Here is a 21,762-nt window from a genome sequence, read left to right as displayed (position 1 = left end):
CAGAGAAGAGTGGATTACGCAGAAGTATAAATATTATCAGAACAAATATGCACTAGTGCAAATGCACACACTCTTTCTCAACTCTGGTGTAAGCATTGAAAATAAGTTTAAATTCTGAAAAATTGTGCTGCTACTTTTTTCAGTCAGGTTAAATTAATCAGGACAGCAATTTGTCTGTCGGAGATTGTGTGGAAAACATGGTGACACAGCTGATCTATTCAATGTGAGCAGGGAGGATTGTGGATGAGCTGAGGAATCAATATTGTTCTCTGTGTGCAAAGCACTTGTAATAGTGGTTTTAAAAGGTGCTTTACAAAACTAAAGTTTTCTCTGATAAAAGTCTGCTTTAATGTCACACGATCTGAGGTTGTAGGGGGTGTGGTGTAGTGGGTGTGGGGGGGGAGTGAGTGAGGGGTTGGAGCAGTCATTTGCATACAAATTGTAAAACCCTCACCTTTGTTTGTCCCCCATCTCTTCTGACAATTATTTTTTCAGCTTAAAAAAAAAAAAAAAAAAAAAAAAGTACAGCATAAATACATCATAAGTAAAGACAAGTGATTGTTGCTCATGAAATCATGCTGGGAAATAATAATAATAAAAACACTTCTCCGTAGGAATTTCATAATTTGATGATAATTTGATGATTTAAAGCAGTACCAACACGAGGGAAGACGTCTCTTTCTGGCGAGGCCTCGTCTCTTTTGAAATTGCAGAGCAACACTAAGCCTCCAAACTAAATGTTACAGGAGTTAAAACGCACCATTTAGTTAAAAAAAAAATAAAATAAAATAAAAATAAAATCACTGTACATTTCACGTTACAATCACCACAAACACAGTATAGGTCCATAAAGGGTTATCTGGCAGCGTTTCGTGCTTAGGGCTGTCTCATCGGGATTTTGAAGTTGCCGCTGACGGGTGCGGGATGTGATAGGCTGAGAGGCTGAGGCTGTGGAAGAAAGGGGCAGCTCGCAGTCAGTAGAGCTGTGCCGCTGGAGAGCTCTCTCTCGACGACCGCAGGCTCCAGCCCCCCCAAAAAAATAGACGTGATACCTAACGTTTTATTTTTTTAATTTTATTTATTGATTTCTCGTCCTCCCTCCACCTCGATCAAGATGTGACTCGCCGACATCACCTCAACCATATTCATGTATTTGAAAAGAGCCGGGAGTGAGTGCGCAGAGACGAGAAGCCGAGCTGTTCGGGCGAATGGAACTTATTGTTGTGCATTTGTTTTGACTATGTTATCTCCGAGTGAGTTTGGATTCAGTCCGTCTCCGATCGTCGTCGACCCTTGAATTTTTTTTTTTTTTTTTTTTTTTGGGGGGGGGGGGGAATTTATATCCGAATACTTTTAAGGGAAACACCGAAGGAGGATTCTGCAAAGCCAGCAAGCTTTTCCTACAGAGCCGGGGATTTAAATCGTCATTGGGGGAGCTCCGGGAGAGGCGAGACTCAAAGAAAGAAATTCATGTGGCCATTCTCTCTATAGCCAAACATTTTTTTTGGGGGGGGATTGCATAATGAGCAAGGAAAGACCTAAGAGGAATATCATTCAAAAGAAATACGTAAGTAAAAAAACACATCGTTGCGATGAAATGCCGACAAAATGCAGCCGCTCTATTCAAGTTGCTCGTCTCGGTGAAAATGCATAAACTTTCAACACGGACTGTGAAGGTTACCATCGGGCTGGTGACCACTATTTGGGTCAGATATCCTTTACAATGTGACGGCTATGAGTTGTTGTTGTTTTTTTTTTAAACAATTACGTGTTTTGTTTTTTTAATTTAAAGAGACAGCAATGTTTATTCACTGTCTGTGTGGCAACGTTTCTTCGACATCAGACATGTTTTAGGCTATTTGAACATCGGGTGCTTTTTTTTTTTTTTGGGGGGGAGATCGCTCCTCTAATTTGGACTCGTTTTAACGCACTATGGGAGATGCGTAGTGTGCGTCGGCCGTGTTGAAAGGCTGTAAAAGGTTTTAAATTAAAAGACTTGGCGAACAGTTCTCAGAAAAAAACAAAAAAGGCTTTTGTTCGCTCCCCATTTCGTTGCTATCGAGATCCGTGAAGACAAGCCTGTCGGCCATGGCTCAGCTATTCCGGCTTCCATTTCGTCCCATGCTGAGCAGCATTTCATCTCCTGCCTTCAACTCGGGCTCTTATGAAGATGATATGCTCAAAAAACAACAACAACAACAACAACCATTGTCATGTCGAAGCGTAATGTTTGGGGTGCGTGTTCCGAGATAGCGTGTGTACCTCGGTGCTGCGTATTTTTTTTTTTATTTTTTTTTTTCCTCTGGGGCTGGCAAACCGACATGTTTCGCGGACTGTTGTGGCTCTTTAATTTTCTCCATAAAGAGTGAGGGAGCGCAGGAGGAAAAGGGGGTCATGCGATTCAACGTATTCATTCAATTTCCACCACTCGAAACGGCGTGGGGACACTTCTGGGCTTGTTGTCTTTGCTTTTAATCCCCCCCCACTATACCGGCTATGTTAAATCCGCCAGGGTCCGAGTAAATTTTTTTTTGCAGGGCTCCGTGTGACCTCTGTGAGGGGAACAGATATTGCAGCAACCCGCTGAGGGATCACTCCATTTTTTTTTTTCTTTTTTTGTGTGTGTGTGTGTGTGTGTGTGTGTGTGCGCCAGTACGAGGGGGGCTTAGCTCGCCAGGTCTCGTCCTCAGCCTCCGAATTCCCATTAAACAGCACAGTACTTGGTCGCCGTGTTTGATCCTCGTGTTTCTGCATAAGAGGCTGTGTTCAGTCGCATTGCAGAGGCTCATGTATGAAGCGACCATTTTCTTTCCGCAAGTGGTGAATTTATGGGGAAAGGGGCTGTAAAATCAGAATAGTTCAACCTTCCTTGGCTTTAATTGTTTGTTTTTTTTGTTTGTTTGTTTTTAAATTATTATTGTTATTTAGGCTTTGAATAAACGTCCACTATCGGGACCCAAACAAAGACTTTTAAAGTGTGAACGGCTGAACGTGTCGCTCGACTTCGTTACCTTGTATCGTTTCTCTCTCCCCACTGCGCGCTGGCCGCCCGGGGGCCTTTAAAGTTTGTTGCACTTCTTCGATGTACAGATTGTTGCTGTGAGTTATCGTCACGCGCCTAAATGGACACATTGTTACGTTTAATTGCACGAGGCAGCTCATGTCTGCTAATGCTCTGAAGCTGAACTCAGCAGAGCTACTACCCCCCCCTAATCCCCCCCCCCCCCCCCCCCCCCCACACACACACACACACACACACACACCATGTGGAGTGTGTAGAAAAAGAAAAAAAAAAAAAAAGAAAAGAAGCGAGTTTCTTCTGGGAGGCAGTTTTCTGCCAGAGCACACAAAAAAAAAAAAAAAAAAAAAAAAAAAAACCCCAATTAATCACTAATTTCGGGTTGAGCAAAAGTGTTGCAAAAGGCCAAACTGAGCAACAGGTTTTGTGATCAAATGAGGGAACAATCAGACGAAGTACAACCGGGTTTGTTTTCATGAGTTCCTCTTAAATCAGCTTCTGGCTTATAGTTTTTCCTCAACATCTGTAGATGATACATGTGAGCAATAAAAGGGATACACTGAGTATTCATGTTAAAAACAGCTTGAGTTGCATTTTCTCAAGAACCTTTTTCAATTTGAGTCCTTGTGGTTTCTTCTGTATAGGTGTCCTGGCAAAAGTGTGACAAACAATCACTCCGAAAGATCACATGATTGAGCAGTTTCTGTGGTCCATAGTGGTATAGTTTAATATTTGAAGAAGAATCCCCTTTTATGAAAAGAATGCCATATGTACACATCTCCATGACTTTTCATGTGCAGCATTACCGTTTTCTTACTCCTCAGCAAAACATCAAGAGTCAGTAATGCACTAAAATGTATTGGCAGAAACATTTATTTATTGGAAAGCAACACAAATTGGAGTCTTCTCAAAGAACACAGATGTGTAAAATGGCAGAGAAAGTAACTTTAACACGGTACATGGCAGTTCAGTGTTTTGTAACATTTGCACTGGTATGTATTGTGTAGAAGTAATCGACAACAAATAGTCAAATTTGCCACAGCAGTGACTTTTTACACTAAACCGCAACTGTGACCTCTCTGACCATGACCAAGTACTTTCAGTTAGATTAGTGTTAACTAACCGTACGTCTATGCTGTGGGTTGAGCATTGCAAAAAATAGCAAGTTTAATCAAATTGTGTGAGTTTCCCCCTTAACTGAGGAAACAGGATGTGCCACAGAAATAATGACTAACTGAAACAAAAGTCCCCATTTTAAAATTGAGCCGGTGTACGATGGCCAGCAGCGTCACCTTTTCTAAAACTGGATGGGCTTTTTTTTTTTTTTCTTTCTTTTTTTTTTTTTTTTTTGTGTATTCATAACATGGCTGTATAATTAGAACAGGAGATAAAGCATCAAAGCTGGGGGAAATGGGGTGGCTGTGTGTCCGACTGCAGGATGCCTGTTTCTGTCCTGTGTGTGTGTGTGTGTGTGTGTGTGTGTGTGTGTGTGTGTGTGTGTGTGTGTGTGTACGCGCATGTGTGTCACATCTGTCATGTGTTTTCGGCAGCTGCAGTTGATGCATAATGTCTGGCCCAGACCAAAATAGGCTCACAAACGTGCAGTTTTACAACAACCTGGAGGAGTCCAGATCCTCGAGCCCCCCCTCCAGGCTTTGAGCCAGGACTCTTGGCCCTTAGTGACCCCCTCTCCCTCTTTCCACCACCCCCAACTCCCCCTCCTAATTAGCGTAAGACAATTATACATGCTTGACTTAACCATTTCCCCTGAAACATGAGTGTGAGTTGTTACCCCTCCACCCCCACCTTCTGCACCCAACAAACACCCACTATCTGCAAATGGTATTAAAATTAATCGGTCATAAAATGATTTAAAATAGAGAGATGATTCCTTAATAAAAAACAAGCAAGGCTTGCAAGAATCAATTTCCTCATATGATTATAAATATCAATGTGAATAGAACCAAAAAGGAATGTCAAATGTTAATGTTTGTGTCCAAAGATGTTTTCGTCACTCATGCCAGTTTGAGTGTCACTGCAGGAGCAAGCGCGCTCATGTTTTTTCTGCTTCCATTTCAGTGATGAAAATGTCTTTCTGTACGTTTTTGTTGTTGTTGAGGCCTTTTAAGCCAGTGGTTGAGGGGTGAGGGCTATGTAATGACTGAGGTATCAAGCGTTAATGTGGGGCAGTGTTGTCCTGTCTAACGAAACATGACACACACACTGTGTGTGTGTTCGTGAATGCATGTAAGAGAGAGTAGCAGGAGAGCACAGCAGAGTGCAGCCAGGGCCATTTTGTGCAGAGTCGGCTCTTCCTGTAGGCCCCAGCTGGGGCTAGGCCTCTGATTCAAAGGTTGTGTGTGTGTGTGTGTGTGTGTGTGTGTGTGTGTGTATGTGTGTGCATGTTTGTGTGCACGCATGGTGTGTGTGGGACAAGCACAGCTGCTGCAGGGGCCTTTACAAATGTAAAGAGGCTGTCAGTGTTTGTTTCATCAGGCGCACAACTGATGAGGGCCAAGTTGAAAATCCATTGCACTGTGAGTGTGTGCGTTGAGCGTGCACAAAAAGAGGAAACAAAAATAGAGAGCGGGGGCAGAATGGGGAGTGCAAAGGCCCAGACTCTCCCCCTTCTCTCCTCCTTTTCCTCTCTTTATCTCCCCCTCTCCCTGTCTCTCTGTCTCACTCGCTCTATCGTTCTTAGGCTGTCCAAATGAAATGTGGGCCTCATGTAGGACCATGAAGAGAGGGTCACAGGGTTGTTTTTTCACCGTGCCTGAGCCTCAATGCGCTTCATTTAACCTTATGTTTCAATGCAAATTCTTCTTTCATAAGCTCCCTTCTCCTCACGTGTGCAACATGGCAGGGTTCACTTTGCAACCCCTCTGTCACTATGGATACCGGGCCAAACCAAAGTGTACTGTGGCAAAAACAACGTTTTATTGCCTGTTTATTTTACTACACTCACTATGGTTACGTTCCACGTGGCACTACGCTAAAAGATAGAAGTGCTCCCCGTATACGTTTGCTTTTGCTTCATTCTGTCTGTTTTTTGACGAATGTACTCCAATGCGGAGTGTAAAGTGATGGGTGTTTCAAGTTTGAAAGCAGCAGGAGGATGCAGGAGTAGGATGAACAAAAGGCAACAGAGGACAATACTTTTTTTTAATTTTAAGTTTCATTACTCTGCTTTATTGATTTTTTTTTCTTCACCGGTGGGGAAAATAAAAGCAGGGTTGCTTTGATCACACTGCCAAACTATATCAGCATGGCACAAAACGAACTGCCAAGAACATAAAAGTCCCTGTGAATTTGACCTGCAATCTACATGTAATGGAGAATAACTGAATGAAACCATGAGTTTGGGCATCACTCACTCTGTGCAGAGAAAACGCAAAGCGTGAAAATAGGGGAAACGCACAAGACGTAACCATGTGTAATATGCCCTATCTCTCCTTGTGTCTCAGTTTGACAGCTAAGTGACCATCACCAGGCTTTAGTTCATGCTTCCCCCCCTGTATATTGAAGCAGAGAAAAAGGAGCCTTCCCACGCTGCAGGCCCGGCCTCACATCCCTTTGGCCTCATCTTTTCCTCTTGCAGGGCCCGCCGACTCGACAAGCACTGCCAGAAAAAAATTCTACGAGTGAAGCTGGCCAGCCCAGCCTCTTTTAATTCAGTCTTATTTATGTATTTATTAAGTTAGTGCTGAAATGAGAAGTCAGTGTGTTTTTGCTTCTTTTTTTTTTTTTTTCTCAGATAAAGTCTGCTATGCCAACAGAGAGTTTACTGCATCATTACAGGGGCTCTGCGAGCTGCCGGCTTCAATTTGGAGCGGCGAGGGCTGTTCAGCGGCCAAATGCATCACATCTCAGCTCTTTTCTCTCATAAATACAGACTCCCTATTTACCCTTTACTCTCTCTGCCTCCCTCTTCTCTGCTTATGTTTTCTACAGCATTATGTCTCACACACACACACACACACACACACACACACACACACACACACACACGGAGCACAAACTCCTGTTATGCAATATAACCTTTTCTCTTATCAGCTGTTGGCATAGAGCGCAATCTCCGTCTTGTTGCTGGCACCAGTACACTCTCGCGCACGTACGGGCAAAGGTCTGTAGGTGTACACCTGCAGTCAGTAGGTGAGATAAACTGGTTTTAAGGCCAACCTTGCGAGGTGTCTTATAGACACCAGTAGCTATTTACAAGAGTAATGACATAAAACTGGGTGTGACCGTCTTTGTTATTCGCTCCATGTATTTCCGTCGTCAGCAATGTGCGTGTAAGCCTGTGTAGTTGTGTTCTACAGTATATGCTTCACTAGTTGGACGCCATGCAGTTGTGGAGAGCCAAAGCAGACAAGGGTGTGTGTGTGTGTCACGTACACCACTTGCGTTCTCTCCGTGTGTGTCTTCGTTCCAGTGATTTATATCCTCCTGCCCCTGTAGGTTTGGAAGGAGATGGGGGAGTGAGACAGCTGGTCAGACCCTGAGAGGCTGAGTGTGTGTGTGTGTGTGTGTGTGTGTGTGTGTGTGTGTGTGTGTGTGTGTGTGTGTGTGTGTGTGTGTGTGTGTGTGTGTGTGTGTTCGTTCGTTCGTGTGTGTGTGTTCGTGCGTGTGTGTGAATGAGTGACTGGTTGCCACAGCTTATCCGTTCAGGATCCCTATGAAGCTGAATCAACACTTTAGCTTTGTCTTTGGTTTGGCCTTGCAGCCTTTAAAGAGGCCCATCAAGGACATTCAGAAACTGAAGAATGAATAGAAAACAATTGATCCAGTTTTTCCAGTTAGTGTAATTTTCTCTAAGCATTGTCACCTATGTTCTGTTTTTTTTTTTTTTCTTTTTTTAAAGCGACACCAAATATTCTTCAGATGCTTTTGTTTCTAGTTCAGAATTCATCTTATCCCTGGGCTTTGATTTAAGCTCTGTAAAGCTGAGAGAGCAGTTTGTTTTCCAGACGTTTTTTGAATCGCCGAGCTATTGTAGCTTAGACTGGTATAAGCTTTTAATGACCATTATGTACATCTCTCTGACAACCCTTTGACCGATATCTGCTCACCTTCTCCCCACTCTTCATCTCGACTACATCAGTTTAATAAACACTACTCACATTTTCATCCTGTGGTCAATCCCATCTGATCCCCTATTGTGACTGCGTTCGTCTTTAAACATCCAGTGAATTAAGCCCCGAGGGATGAAGCAACAGAGCAGAGGCTCAGTCAGTATCGATCCTCCATAACTCCCTCCTCTTCCTGCCTAGAATATCACAGTTTCTCTGTCAAACATAATGCCAGGCAGCGTAAGACTGTACGCAACATTACAAAATGTCTCGAGTGTGGTGCTAAGATGAAGAAATCCTGAAGCTTTCCATACGATATGTGCTGACATATAAAGGTAGCTGCGTGTACAGCGTTGTCAGATTTCAGTCTGGGAATCCTATTCAGTTTTACAATTCAGTGTACATTCATAACTGTTCTTGTTATGTGTTACGATCTAACAAGCTCTCGACCAGCAGTGCAGCAAACTATGAATCATTCTTTTTATGATAGAGCAGTTCAGTTCATCTCTTTCAGCCACTGGCCACTCTATTCAGGCCCTTTTTGGCATCAGTGCTGCCTTGGATGATGAATCGTGCTTTAATCTGTCATCAGTTTTTTTTTCTCCAGTGATATGTTTAAAAAAAAAAAAAAAATATTTGACAACCATTATCCCTTCATTTTTTTCTACAGTTGCCATTTGTGGCTCTCCAACATGTGTGGCTAGTTATGGAACGGTGACCGTCCCTCTGTTAAAGAGCTCTTGAACGCAACCCTTTTCACCAAGCATTTGGCCCCTACAGAGGGAGACCTTCATTCAGGATGGCAGATCCCACCCCCCTCCCCCCCCTCCTCCACCTCCACCCTTTAAACAGAGCAGTAATGAGCCAATGGAGCAAAGCGGTTCGGTGACCACTGTTACTGTCCAGTCTTTTACTTTTTTAATCGCAGAATGATTTATAAAAATAAGTGTATGCTGCGGAGTGGGGTAAAGAGGTTTTATACAAAGCTTATTGATTCAAGGCAAAATAGCGGCTGTGAATCTTGGCTGATTTAGAGAAAAATGACTGGTTACAGAAAAAGTGTTCACTGCATCTGGCCCTTACTCGCAAAAATAATGCCAGACAGTATTTAGAGGGCTGGGACGAGAGCGTGTTTTCATGCTGAAACATGGTTGGGGGGAAGGGCCTCTGTTGCTGCTGCTGAGTTGTTGGATGTGCTGGTTCCCTTGTCAGCTCGCATGTGAGAAAACGGGTGGAATGAGCAGGCAGCGGTGGGCAGTCAGGGACTGGAAGAGGCAGAATAAACGGTGTGCTTGCTTTGCAGGTGAATTTATGCACTTCTCTTTTCATCCATCCTACACCCCCACCCTCCTAACGCCACGAGAACCCCCTCCCCCCACCAACTCCATCTTGTCTTGTAATAGAATACTGAGTGGAATTTTTTACTCTGTTCCACTCCGAGTCTCTCACCTCCTCCCGCTCAACTCATTTAGTCTATTACTCAGCACAGCTACCAAGAGAGGAAAAAGGCGCTTTCTGTGGGATACCACTGGAGAGAGGAGTGAGGAAGAGGGGGTATTTTCTCCTTTCCTAGCTGTGAAATTGTCTCGTTGCTGCAGAGACGGAGCCAATGCACGGTCATCAAGATCCGTTCCTTCATTTTTGCACCTCAGTTTTGATTTCACAGCGTTAATGTGTTTGCTCCTGATATTCATTTGTTTGAAAGACCGGACTGCTTATCGACACGATTATGTTGTTCATAGTTTGCAGCAGTCTTCCGTCCGCTTTGTTTTGATTCGGTCTGCCAAAGGAAACTTTGGAAGCTTCTGCACTTTGATACAACACATCTGTGTGATTGAACCCCCTCCAGCACCACCTAACACACTGACATGCACACACACGTATAGCCTGGCCCTCTGGTGTTGTCATTGTTGCGCTTAATAAACCTCGTCCTTTCTGTTATGCCTTTTGAACATTTTGATTCAAAGACTTTGCAGTGTTAGCAAGCATTTGATATTGATTGTAAATTGTTTATCTTCGCTATGATAGTCTGCTTAAAGGTTTCTTCATTTTAATCTTGTTATGTGAAGCACTTTGAGGGTGTCCTCGGGGTTGTTCTTATTTTATTCCTACAAATGGAAAGCGTTATGAAAAAGGTATGAATTTATAAGTCGGGGAAGGGATATTGATTTTTCTTTCCTTTTGTTTTGCCTATTGATTTTTTTTTTCTTAAGCAATAGGTGCTTTTTAAGTTTTTTCCACAGAGAGAAGCAGAGTGTGAGTCAAAGGTATTGTTCCCCCTGTTTTAACCTCTGCTCAATAGATGAGGGCTTTTACAATTCTCTTGGCTGCGTGATTTCCTCCAGGCCTCACAGCAGGGCGCTATAGTTCATGGTACACTGAGGGAAGGGCGCCAGAGTCTGGGCTGAATGTCTGGCTGGCCTCCCCTGGCCCCGGATCAAACATCACAAGGCCCTTGGGGGGGGGGGGGGGGGGAACAGCCCTGGAATTCACAACCTGTGATCGTCAAAGAGAAGAAATCCAAGATGATAGAAATAATCAAATTTTAGGCACCATCTCAAGTGGAATAGCGATAGCAGTAAAGACGAGGTTCGTCTCCTGATCTCGGCTGTAATAACGGTCTACAAAATGCAGCTTCTGGGAAAAAAAAGTACATGCAAACCTAAAAGGCTGGTGTGAGCTTTTTCTGTTTTTAGATTTAATTGTTTTGAGGATGTAGAGAGGAAATGAGCTAACCAGTGTTTGATTTCAAGCCTGACTGTCATAGATGCACTTTCACACATTTGAAATGAGTAATGTAGTAACAAACTCTGGATAAACATAATTTGTAAGCCAACTAGCCGGACGAAACCATGGTGATGAAAGTATACCCCCCCCCCCCTTTCCTGCTGCTTTACTCTCTCCCCTATGTCTCTGTACTGTATGTGTGTGTGTGTGTGTGTGGGAGATGTACATGCGTGATTACGTGATTACCGGGACTTATACTTCCCACCCCCAGGTTTCTATAGAAACTGACATGCTGACAAGGTTTCTGAGCAAGTCAGACATCTTTTCCTTTTTGTTTCAGAAACTATAGCACACGAGGGCATGGAAGGAGATTAAAAGTGAAGTTAGATTGTAGTTGGAGCATCTGGTTCTCGGCTGCATTCGGGGGAAGTTACTAGATCTATCTTTTAATCATGTGAGTCGGAGAAGTCAAGTGTGTAGCAGTGAAACTGAGAAAATGTAGCCGAGAAGGGAAATTTGATCTACAAATGTTGGTATGCAGTATGTGTTTTTTTTCTTAAAATATTTGTGAAAATAAGAAGGCAGTCAAATTAAGACTAAAAGACTGAAACGTAAAGCTGATTAGACAATTGAACATGTTCAGCTTTTGATGATACTACTCTTAATTTAGTCGCCTGTTTCTCTTGAATCACCCAGATGTTGTTATGTATTTGGTAAACTTGGCCCATTTCCTGACAGTAAATCATTTATTTTACCATATTTTACAGTCATTTTCATGATGAACAAACACCCGCTTTACTGTCACAGAAATCAAGAGTGGAATTTTCATATTACTCATATCACTCAGTCATCTATGACAGTTGTTTTTAATTCTAGTTTTGTTCCCCGTGTGGGGAAGTGATGCACACATTTATTATATAGTAAATTCATTTACAACAAATCAGTCAAATGCATTAACACATGGATTTGAACCGAGCAGTACATGTGCTTATGCCAAAGCAGCGGGTTTCATTATAATAACTGATCCAAGAGATGCGTGTTGAGGTTGTTATTTTTGTAATGTTAAAGCTGTATTTAACTTAGCAGCTTTATGTGGCAGATTTGAGTCAAAACATGTTGTGCATGTTCGCTGGCACCCAAAAATTTAAAACGAATTGACAGCAAAGGATCAGTTAACTGTATATCACTAAAAACATATTGTGAATGCTGCATGCAATGAGTTTTGTCAGTGGAGATTGCACTGGGACTGGTCTCTTCCTATTATTTTTCTGATTTTATATTTTAGTGCTTTGAGAAGTGAACAAAATATTGCTTTCATCTCCATCATATTGGGGTTAAGGCAAAAATATGAGGCGGATAGCTCAAAATCTTGGCCTGTGCATTGTGTGCAAAAACCCACAATTTATTGTATAGATGAACAGTGTATGTTGTTATTGTAGATGGTAAACTACTGTCGCTACCCTTCAGATTAGTCCACTGTTCATATAGGTTAGAAAATTTTGGTCATTAATGAAATGGGAAGTGTTTCAGGAAAAAGGGGCACCAGTAACATCAAGCATTGCCTACAAACAATGTAAGCTGCATGTGTGACTGAGCAGGAGTTTTACTAAGGTGTATTGTAATGTATTGCACAATCAACCACTAATAACAGAATTTTCCTCAACTTTGATGCAGTGTCTGAGTGTGAGAAACTCGATATCTGACTGTTTGGTTTGGTATACTGACAACAACATCAATGGCTGAATCAGACACGTATCCAGTAATGAAGTTATATAATTCATTGATTACTAAAAGCCAGCCAAGTGACTCAAAATCAAGCCAACAACTGCTGAGTGTTCAGGACGCTATCAAAGCATCTCTCTTATTATTGATGTAACTACAGGCTCAAGCAGTTTGCGCTGGGATAAGGTTGACATTTTCTGAGCTACGTCTGTCTTCTTTTGTGTTTGGCTTTTTAATTAATTTATTCCACTTCCCATTCAAGTTCCCTTTGAGGTCAACTACCAGTGATAGAGTCTGCTAATAGCATGTGGATGCCTTGCTCTTTTGTAGGTTGCTAGCTCTGCTGACGCCATCTAATCGCCCTGCATGCATCACCTTCATCCTTCGTTCCCACCGTACCAACGCCATTATTCATCTCTTTCTTACATTCTCTTGCTTTCCACTCAGCCTCCCAACGCTGTCTGTTCCTTCTCTTTTACACACATTTCCATGCATCTTAAATCTTAACCTTTTTATTTTTATTTGTGTACACCCCGTTTTCTTGCCACCCTCCTTCTGTCCCCTACAGTCTGTCAGTCCCCCCCCCCCCCCCCCCCACACACACACACACACACCGCACACACCTTTCTCTGGGCCCCTTAGGCCTCGAAGAATTTGCCTTTGTGTGCGATAGTGTAGTGAGTGGAGCAAGGGGAGGGGGTGAGGTACAAGGGTTTTATCCCAAACTGCGAGGTGAAAATCATTTCTTAATTGCCTCTTGCCTTTTTTTTTTTGGTGCCAGCCGTTGTGGCAACGAATAGAGTCCTGAGCCTGCACTCCAAGTCCCACAGCAGAGGAACTCCCTTGCCTAAGCCCTGGCTTTGTTTCATAACGTTCTCTGGCTACAGTGTAATCTGCAGTCATACAGCAACAGACACACACACACACACACACACACACACACACACACACACACACACACACACACACACACACACACAAACAGAGGCTTTAAAAGGGGCTTAAGATGTTGGACACAGAAGAATACTAAGAAAATAGGCTTTGGATGTAGCACTATGGGGTCTAGGTGAGTTGTAAATGAGCAGTGGTGTTGCATTGTAAACTGTCTGTGCTTCAGTGTGAATCTTGGACGTTGGTTTGGAAACGGGTGTCTTTGTAAGGTAAATTTCACTATTGTCTTACATTTGTGACAAATTCCCTCATTCAGTATTTTATATCGTATACTCATGGGAATTTTAAATATGGGAATGTACACATTTTTTAGCAACATAAAATTAAGCATTCCAAAATTACGCGTGTGCTGCATGACACCTGCTTGTCTCTTACCGCAGCCTTAACTCCAATATCTGGAGGCCTATTTTGCAGGATATAAATTACTTTATCACTCACAGCTTCACTAAGTGATTTATTTTTCCCTGTGTGACCAAGTGTAATCTTTTTATCCAAGGTTGGTCTGTTAAACTTGTGACATGGTAGTGTAAGGCCAGATTAAACTCTCCCCGGCCAAATGTCTGCTGGAAATTGAACATTTCTTATTCTGCTTCAGGTGATATATCTTCTTCTGTCTGATTGCAAATTTGTCTTCTACCATTTTCATATTGGAAGTTAGAATTTGATGTGAGACTGCTGAATGTGCCCTGTGCATGTTTGACTACTCCACAGCAACTTATAATGACTCTGTTCATTGTGGTTCAGAGTCGGATGTACAAGAGTATGCAAAACTTTTGAAGTTATTTAAATCTCATCTCTTATCAGGGTAAATTCTGGTGTTTAATTTCGGTCAGGAGGAAGGTTGTGAAGCCAGTTTGGAGGATGCACATTGGCCCAATCAGAATGACCTTGGCGTTAGGTTGAACCTGTGTGGCTGATCATCTGAATGGGGTTAGTTGTGTCAGGCCCTCTTCCTGCTTTTCCTGTTAACCGTCAGTGGAGGGCTGCGGTGGATTGCATTAACCATCACCCTAACTGGTAATCTTATCTCACTGACAATCTGCATTAGTCTCAACCTGCTGCCAGTTAACCCTTTTCAGGCCACTGCACATACACGTACGCCACATGGTGTTTTTCTTTTCTTTTTTCTCTCGTCCCAAGTGGTGCAGTGCTGCACATTGAGAGGAGGTGTTGTCATTTTGGGTTTAAACTTCGGTGTGTTGAAAAGATCCAAACAGAGTTTGATTGACAGGTCACATTCTGCACAAGATCAGTCTGCCATAGCTGTTTGGACGTAGTGAGAGCTTATTTCTGTCTTGCCTCCTCATTCTGTCAACTCATAAAGAGAATGTAGGAATTTCGGGGCAGCCTTGTTGCTCGTCGCTTCATTCTCCAGCACAATTAGAGACAAACAGTTAAACATGCATGCAGGCCCTGATGATCTCCATAAAATCTGCCTCCCACTCTCCCTCCCTCTGTCTGTCTTGCTCCCACTCCCCCTTTAATTTTCCTCAGCCGCAATATCCTACCTAGACCCTGATTGTTGTTTTCTGAGAGCTGGAGCGGTGTTGTTGTAACATAATCATTTAGTCTCCCTCCTGTGGTTCTGGCAAGCTGCACACTGAAATCTATCCACTGCTCATTTTTATAGGGAGCGAATTTGTTGTAGCTACTGTGACTGCTGCTGGCTCGCCTTTGCACCGTATACTGGAGTAGATGGATATCTCCCCTGCAAAACATTTGAGAGATGACACATGTTATACACACATTTAATATACCCCAGAGGTCATGCTTGTGAATTTGATTAGCGTGGGCTGAAATATGATGGTGGTGATATCGAGTGGCTTGGCCTATATTGAATTTTTAATCTCAGTGTCGACTTAGGTTTACATGATGTACCTTTCATCCTGATCGGTGTTGTTGGAACGGCAGCAAAAGAGTTGTTTGTTACCACGTAGCATTGAATCAGTAGAGTTAAACGTGGCAAGTCAAGAGCTTCTTTTTTAAGGTTAACACTGCACCATCTTTGTTGTATCATTACTGGAAAATACAAGAGGTCGTTGAGGTGACAGGAGGGTTTTTTACTGAGGTCAGACTCATTGACCCTGGATGACTGTCTACAGGATTCAGCATAGCCATTTAACCTTGTGACATATTGTCTGGAATGGCGCTAGTGGCCGAATTGGTATCATGGGAAATAAAATAAAGCCGCTCGTGTACTCAACATGCCTGCCATCCTCTCGTTTTTTTTTTTTGTACACAAACCCTGTCAGTTTTTGCTTGATTCTGGCTTTTGTCAGATTATATATATATATATATATATATATATAACTGTGAACACTCGATGCATGTCAGGAGAATTTAAGTATGACATTGGACTTACCTGCCAGGGCTCCTTCATCACAAACCATACAAATAAACAGCCTCAAACTCTTTTATTCACTTGTCTTTTTATTGCATCTGTAGCATGCGCTAAATCCCATTGAATACTTTCTTCACGAGTGTCAGGCAGGGGCACCTAGAAGGGAAAAGCCCTGATTGATTCATGGGGCCCAGAGCTGCACAGGGGCCCTGTAACATGACAGGGATTAGATATTTATTGTTTCACGTCCGCGGTGAGCTGTTGACACGAGGCCCAGAATTCCTCGCTGTGCATGCGGTTGCGCGATCATAATTTAAATCTATTTTTCCTCCAACCCCTGCTGCTGTAAAGCGAAGTAGATTTTGGATTTTTTTTTTTTGCCAGTAATTTTAGTAGGAGCCGCATTTAGCTCTATTCCATTTTCATACATCTATCTGTGCTAAGAAATGCGTGGATGTGTCTACACTGCAGAGGTCTCCGAGCTAGTGCAGTTTATCATTCTCAGCTCTTGTTAGTGAAAAGCCTGCCATAAAAATGATCTTTTTTTTCTACTGCACTGCAAAATCTGAAAATCATTGTGTGGGGAAATTGAATAAATCCAACCCTTGTAAGTGTGTCTAGTGCCTGACAGCAAGTTTGCATATGATTTCCATAAACGAGGGTGTTGACGTATGAATAACTTGTCAAACAGATTGATTTACGAAGGCGGCTGTCACTCACTGGCAGGCTTTATTGTGATCGTGCCCAACCTGACCCATCACAAGATGACTAAATGGCTAATTGAATGACTGACTGACTGATAACCAATTTAAGGTTATTGAGTTATAGATTTATTTTTCCTTTTATCTCACAGTAGCTCAGCTCTTTTCAGGACTGGACTGTTTATTTGTACTCTCATGAGAGGAAAAAAAAAGTTGCTGTCACACAAGACTTCACTTTCCTTGTGGGAGAAATGGTCTACACGGCAAGGAAATGAATGGATATCCATTCACAGGCTGCGGTGCCTTTTCCCTTCTATGTCTCTTTGTCCCTTTTCTGTTCCCTCTCGCTCTCCTTTAGTAACTCTCTGCCTGGTAGGTGTTATCAATGCCGCTATTGTCAGGGCTCAAAGAGCAGGGGGGGGGCTCATGAGACCCCCTAACAATGGGCACATGCCTCCTCCTCTGTGAGCTTCCTGTGTCTTGGATGTGTGTGTGTGTGTGTGTGTGTGTGTGTGTGTGTGTGTGTGTGTGTGTGTGTGTGTGTGTGTGTGTGTGTGTGTGTGTGTGTGTGTGAGTGAGTGAGTGAGTGAGTGTGTAATGGTTGCAGTTCTGCGATAAGGTCTTTTGTGGCTCTGGGAAGCACCTCTCCTTCCTCTCTTGTATTCACCTGTTTTAGCTGCAGGTGTTAGAACAGTTAAGATCAACCAGCTATGAATCCATGACCGTGGCAAACTGCACACTCATTAAAAAAAATACACCACAGCTGCATGGTCATTATACATGTCTGTAATTTAGCCAGAGATTTCATATATATCAAGTTCTGTTTTAGCTGCAGGTGTTAGAACAGTTAAGATCAGGAAACTACCTGAAACTCCTTGTTCAACCAGCTTCTAATTAAAATGGTCCACACAAATGTGAATTAATTTTAGCACAAGGGAGCCTGCATGTGGCTGTACTTCTGAAGTTGTAATTACAAACTACTTTCAAACTTGTGTCCATACAGGATCTGCTAACAAAATGGAAGTTTTTCTCTCTTTGACGAGAAGTGTGCCAGTGATGTCTATCTGGACTGATTAGCAGTAGACTTGGTGTCAAACTACGTGTTGAAAACTATTTACAGCAGTTGAGTTTTCAGGTGTTGGTAATAACCTGCAAACAAACAAGTGAGACCAACAGAGGCTAAGACATTGCTTTGTGTTATAATATAATATCTAATAGAGAAAGAGAGGCATCGACAGCTCTAAAGCTTTCTCTTCTCAATTTTGGACAAATATTTTCAATTTCTAAATGGAATTACTTAAAATAAGGCCGTAAAGAAGCCATGCAAAGGTCTTCTTTGGTCAAAAACAGTCTGAATGGAGTTATTGTGCGCTGTACACAGCTGCAGTTAAAAAGGATCTCTGACTGTCATAAGAGGATCATAGGACAGAATTAAAAATGTGATCCTTCAAAATGCCAAAAATGATCGCGGTCGTACTGGAGAGCTTTAAGTTTAAAAGGCGCCTGTGTAATAATACTCACACACACACACACACACACACACACACACACACACACACACACACACTCTCAAGGCATCTTACTGCTTCTCATTTTTTACTCTCGTTCTATTCTTCTCACGTACACAAACAGACAAGATGGCTGCTCGAGGCTGTAGCCGGTTGTTAACACCTCCAGTCTACATGAGGGGCACCTTTTTTTTTTTCTTCGTTTCCTCATTGCAAGAAAAAGAGGGGAGGACTGTGAGGTTAGGAGTCCCTCTTGATCCTAAACATTCGCATCATGAGAACAGCAGTCTTTGTTGCCGGCTTTTTTTTGCTGAGTTTATGTTGTGTGCCCAGTGTTTGCCTTTGAGTGACAGTAAAGAAGTAGGTCAGCGAAGAGACCCTGTTCAACCCGAGCTGAGCTGCTCGTGCGTGTACAAGTGCATCCATGTCTGCGTGCACATATTCACTTGTGTGTGGGCATGTAGGGCACAGTGTGCGTAATTTGTTTCCTTCCGCTAGGAACCAGCCCGACCTCCCCCGGCTTCAACAGATTCAGGCGACTGTGTCTGTGTGTGTGTGTGTGTGTGTGTGTGTGTGTGTGTGTGTGTGTGTGTGTGTGTGTGTGTGTGTGTGTGTGTGTGTGTGTGTCTGTGTCTGTGTCTGTGTGTGTGACGGCTGAAGCCCCGGCAGAGCTCTGTTCAGTGTCGCTGCGAGCAACAGAGTCAGCAGTCATATGCAGACTGACAGCCAAGGGAGTGAAAGGAGGGGAAAACTGGACAGGGAAAGCACTTTTTGAGACGGCGCAAGTGTGTGTAAGAGAAATGCAGAGAAAGACGGAGGCTCGCACGGGAGGCGAGAAGCGGAGAGGAAGAGGAAAAACGAAATATTACGGAGTGAAACTGGATGAGGGAATTCTCTCTGTCTTCTCATACTCACTCATTTCACAGCACACTGCTGTTGTTAGGGGATGGCTGAGCTGCTCCACCCCCCCATTCCCACCACGGGCCAATCCACTATCATATTCCTCTCCATCCTGCCATCTGATTGGTGGGCTGTCTGAGCCAGAGGAATAAAATGGGATTGATGGGTAATCTGGGACTGGAGTTGGGGGAAGAAGGGCAGGGGCTCAGGGGCAGGGGCTCAGAGCCCGGGTGAGGTAGAACTAACTTGGTCACTGGGACAGTGGTACAGGGCAAGCATGTGGCTGTGGTAGTGCAATCACACTGATTCAATTAATTACAGTTTAAATTCTACATCTCATTTGATTTTTTTGTTTTTAACTCTTAAGGAACACAGAACACTCACAGTGTTGCTTTAAATGCTTTAAAGATCTTATGAAAGTAATACTTAGCTTTGAGTGGGATAATAATCACTCTGTGCACACTTAATGTAACATGTAACTCCATGGCACTTGAAGTAGTTACACTGAGCACTGCATAATAGCTCCCGTTTTCAGCCGTGGCCTCATAGTCCTTGAAAATGTCTCCCCAGGGTTGCTAAGGTTGAAGGTCGACTGCCTCTTCTCACACATGCTTCCCTTTTTATAATACTGGAAGATTTTTTTTTTAAAAAAGTAGTAACTTTAGAGGGAAATATCATCGTATTGCAAAACACGGGACTTGTGTGCTACTGCAAGAGAAATAACTGACTAATGTGAGGGCCTTGGCAGGGAGGAAAAGCCACGGCTGCACTGTCTTCTCCCCTGGGTATTGTCATGGCTCTGAATGGCTAATGGGAAGTGAAACCAGAGCTGGAGATTGCTCCGTAATGGCTTCTGAGCTTTGTCCTTGGCTATGTTGTACACGATACAAGAGCTGCATTTTGTTTAGCTATGTTTAGCTTTATTGTTGAAATGGCCTAGAGGCTGTCTTTTAAGAACACGCACAGTAAATGGACATGTTAACAACATGCTGTTCAGCGTTCGCATTTGTGAGTATGGAGTACACTTTCAGGTGATATGAATGGTCTTCCGTTATCTCTCTGAAGTGTGAGACTGTGTCTACCTGTGACTACAAGCACCCATAAGGCCTCTTTCTCCACAAGATGTCGTAAATGTCTAAATGAATATAGATGAGTGGAGAGATCAGCACGTGCTCAAATCAATGGCCTGCCAAATACAATAAAAACTGCTGCTTGCCACCAGTCACGTCAATAAAACATTGATTGGGAAACGCAGGCATTTTGCTGAGTGAATTCAGGTCACTAAAACTTCAAATATACTCTATTCTATGTTAAGTGTTTCCTAACTTTCATTGATTAATATTACACTGACAACTAGTTGTCTGTATCTAACTATTACTAAGTCACCATGAAAATTTCAGCTCAGGTTGTCAAAAATCTGGTGAACAACTCAAAGGTCAGCGGATGGAAAGAGTTTAGAAGATGAAAACAAACTCACAAATTCCGTTCCTTGTAACTGTTCTTCTAAATATGATGTTTTCCTTTACTGTCACTTCGGTTCATATGAATTTCTCATCATATCGGTATTGTGCACAATTAGCAGAAATCCCCGCGTTTTAGGTGACTGGGAACAGAGAAGTCATGCATCAGTCTTTCTCTTCTTTTTTTTTTCTTTCTGATATGACTGACGCAGCCGCCACAAACCACAAACTTTCACACCCTGCAGAGGAGAAAGTGTGTGATATGTTTTAAACACAAGCCCCATAAGACCCAGTACCCCCACTTTTAGCCAAAACCTGAAGGAATTAAAGAGGGCGAGTCAACGGTCCAGCAACTCTGAATAAGCCCAGAGGATAAACAGGCCCCAAGTTAATTATTCAAACCAGCGGGAGAGATGCCTGGCACGCAAACATGCACAGGGTTTCCCCAGGGATAGTGCAGGGGCCTCCTTCTCGGCCTCCTGTGGTTTGGACATGCAAACTTCTTTGAATGGTTGTGTTAGGAAAAAATTGTTTTCTTAAACATCAAGGAAAATATTATGAATGTCCTTGGACCAAACGTGTGTTTGCTCCTGTTTTTTTTTCCAAATTAAACCATGTGGCAAATGTTTATAAAGAGAAAAGCTTCTGTATCTTTCGACGTGTTTGCATGAAACATTACTCTGATAATATTCTAATCTTAGTCATCTTTACACTTTCCTCTCCACCTCTTCAGCTGTGCTGACAGGAAGGCTACCTGATTTCAAGTGAGTTTCGTTATGACCCAGCTGGCGAGAAAAGCCTCCATCACCAATAAACATCAAGAGCTCTAGACAGGGGAAAATCTTACTACGTCACCACTGGTTTTCCAAAAAATAGTCATATCCACGATCTCTTACGTTTGGTCCATTCATATCTCCAGCACTACACCTTATTGCCAGGAAACTGATCCCCCCCATAAAATGTTATTTTCTTTCTTTTTTTCGCCTAAGATTAGTTTTTGATTTTTACTGTACATTGCTGTACATGGCCACACCTTTTCAAGCAATAGTTCGAAACAGAACCTGACATTTGACCCAGTGTGGTGCTACTGTCTTTGATCCCACTTATTCATGGATAACAAAAGGGAAATGGCACCATGCTGCGTCTATATAGCAAGCCGCATCATTACATCTTGTACATGGTAATTTCAGAGCGCTTGTGTTTGTGTGTGCGAGCGTGACAGTGTGCGTAGGTGTGTGCGAACAGGGGAGAAGCGTTTGTTTGAAACGACGGGGCACATTTGCTCTCACTGCACAGGCCTTCCATCGGCTGGTGGAGCGATTCACTTTGCTGGGAAAGCGGCGGGTGTGACCTAGGTGGTAAGT

At 42.9% G+C, this 21,762-nt stretch overlaps 1 protein-coding gene across 4 annotated transcripts in view; it reads left to right on the top strand.

The window, feature by feature from the left end:
- Positions 1 to 995: 995 nt before the first annotated feature.
- The window catches only part of jarid2b (jumonji and AT-rich interaction domain containing 2b), a 104,811-nt gene continuing 84,044 nt past the window's right edge, over positions 996 to 21,762 (top strand). For all 4 annotated transcript variants that reach the window (XM_069175702.1, XM_069175701.1, XM_069175700.1 and 1 more), the window contains exon 1: positions 996 to 1,567. In XM_069175702.1, the coding sequence (XP_069031803.1) occupies positions 1,523 to 1,567 (45 nt within the window). In that variant the 5' untranslated portion in view covers positions 996 to 1,522. The remainder of the gene's footprint in view (positions 1,568 to 21,762) is intronic.

The sequence above is a fragment of the Embiotoca jacksoni genome, unplaced genomic scaffold (assembly GCF_022577435.1).
Source record: "Embiotoca jacksoni isolate LCO1_2020_lvr unplaced genomic scaffold, fEmbJac1.0.p SCAF_7, whole genome shotgun sequence".
NCBI lineage: Eukaryota > Metazoa > Chordata > Actinopteri > Embiotocidae > Embiotoca > Embiotoca jacksoni.
Note: the sequence above shows the minus strand (reverse complement) of the source record. Positions and strands in the feature narration are given on the sequence as shown.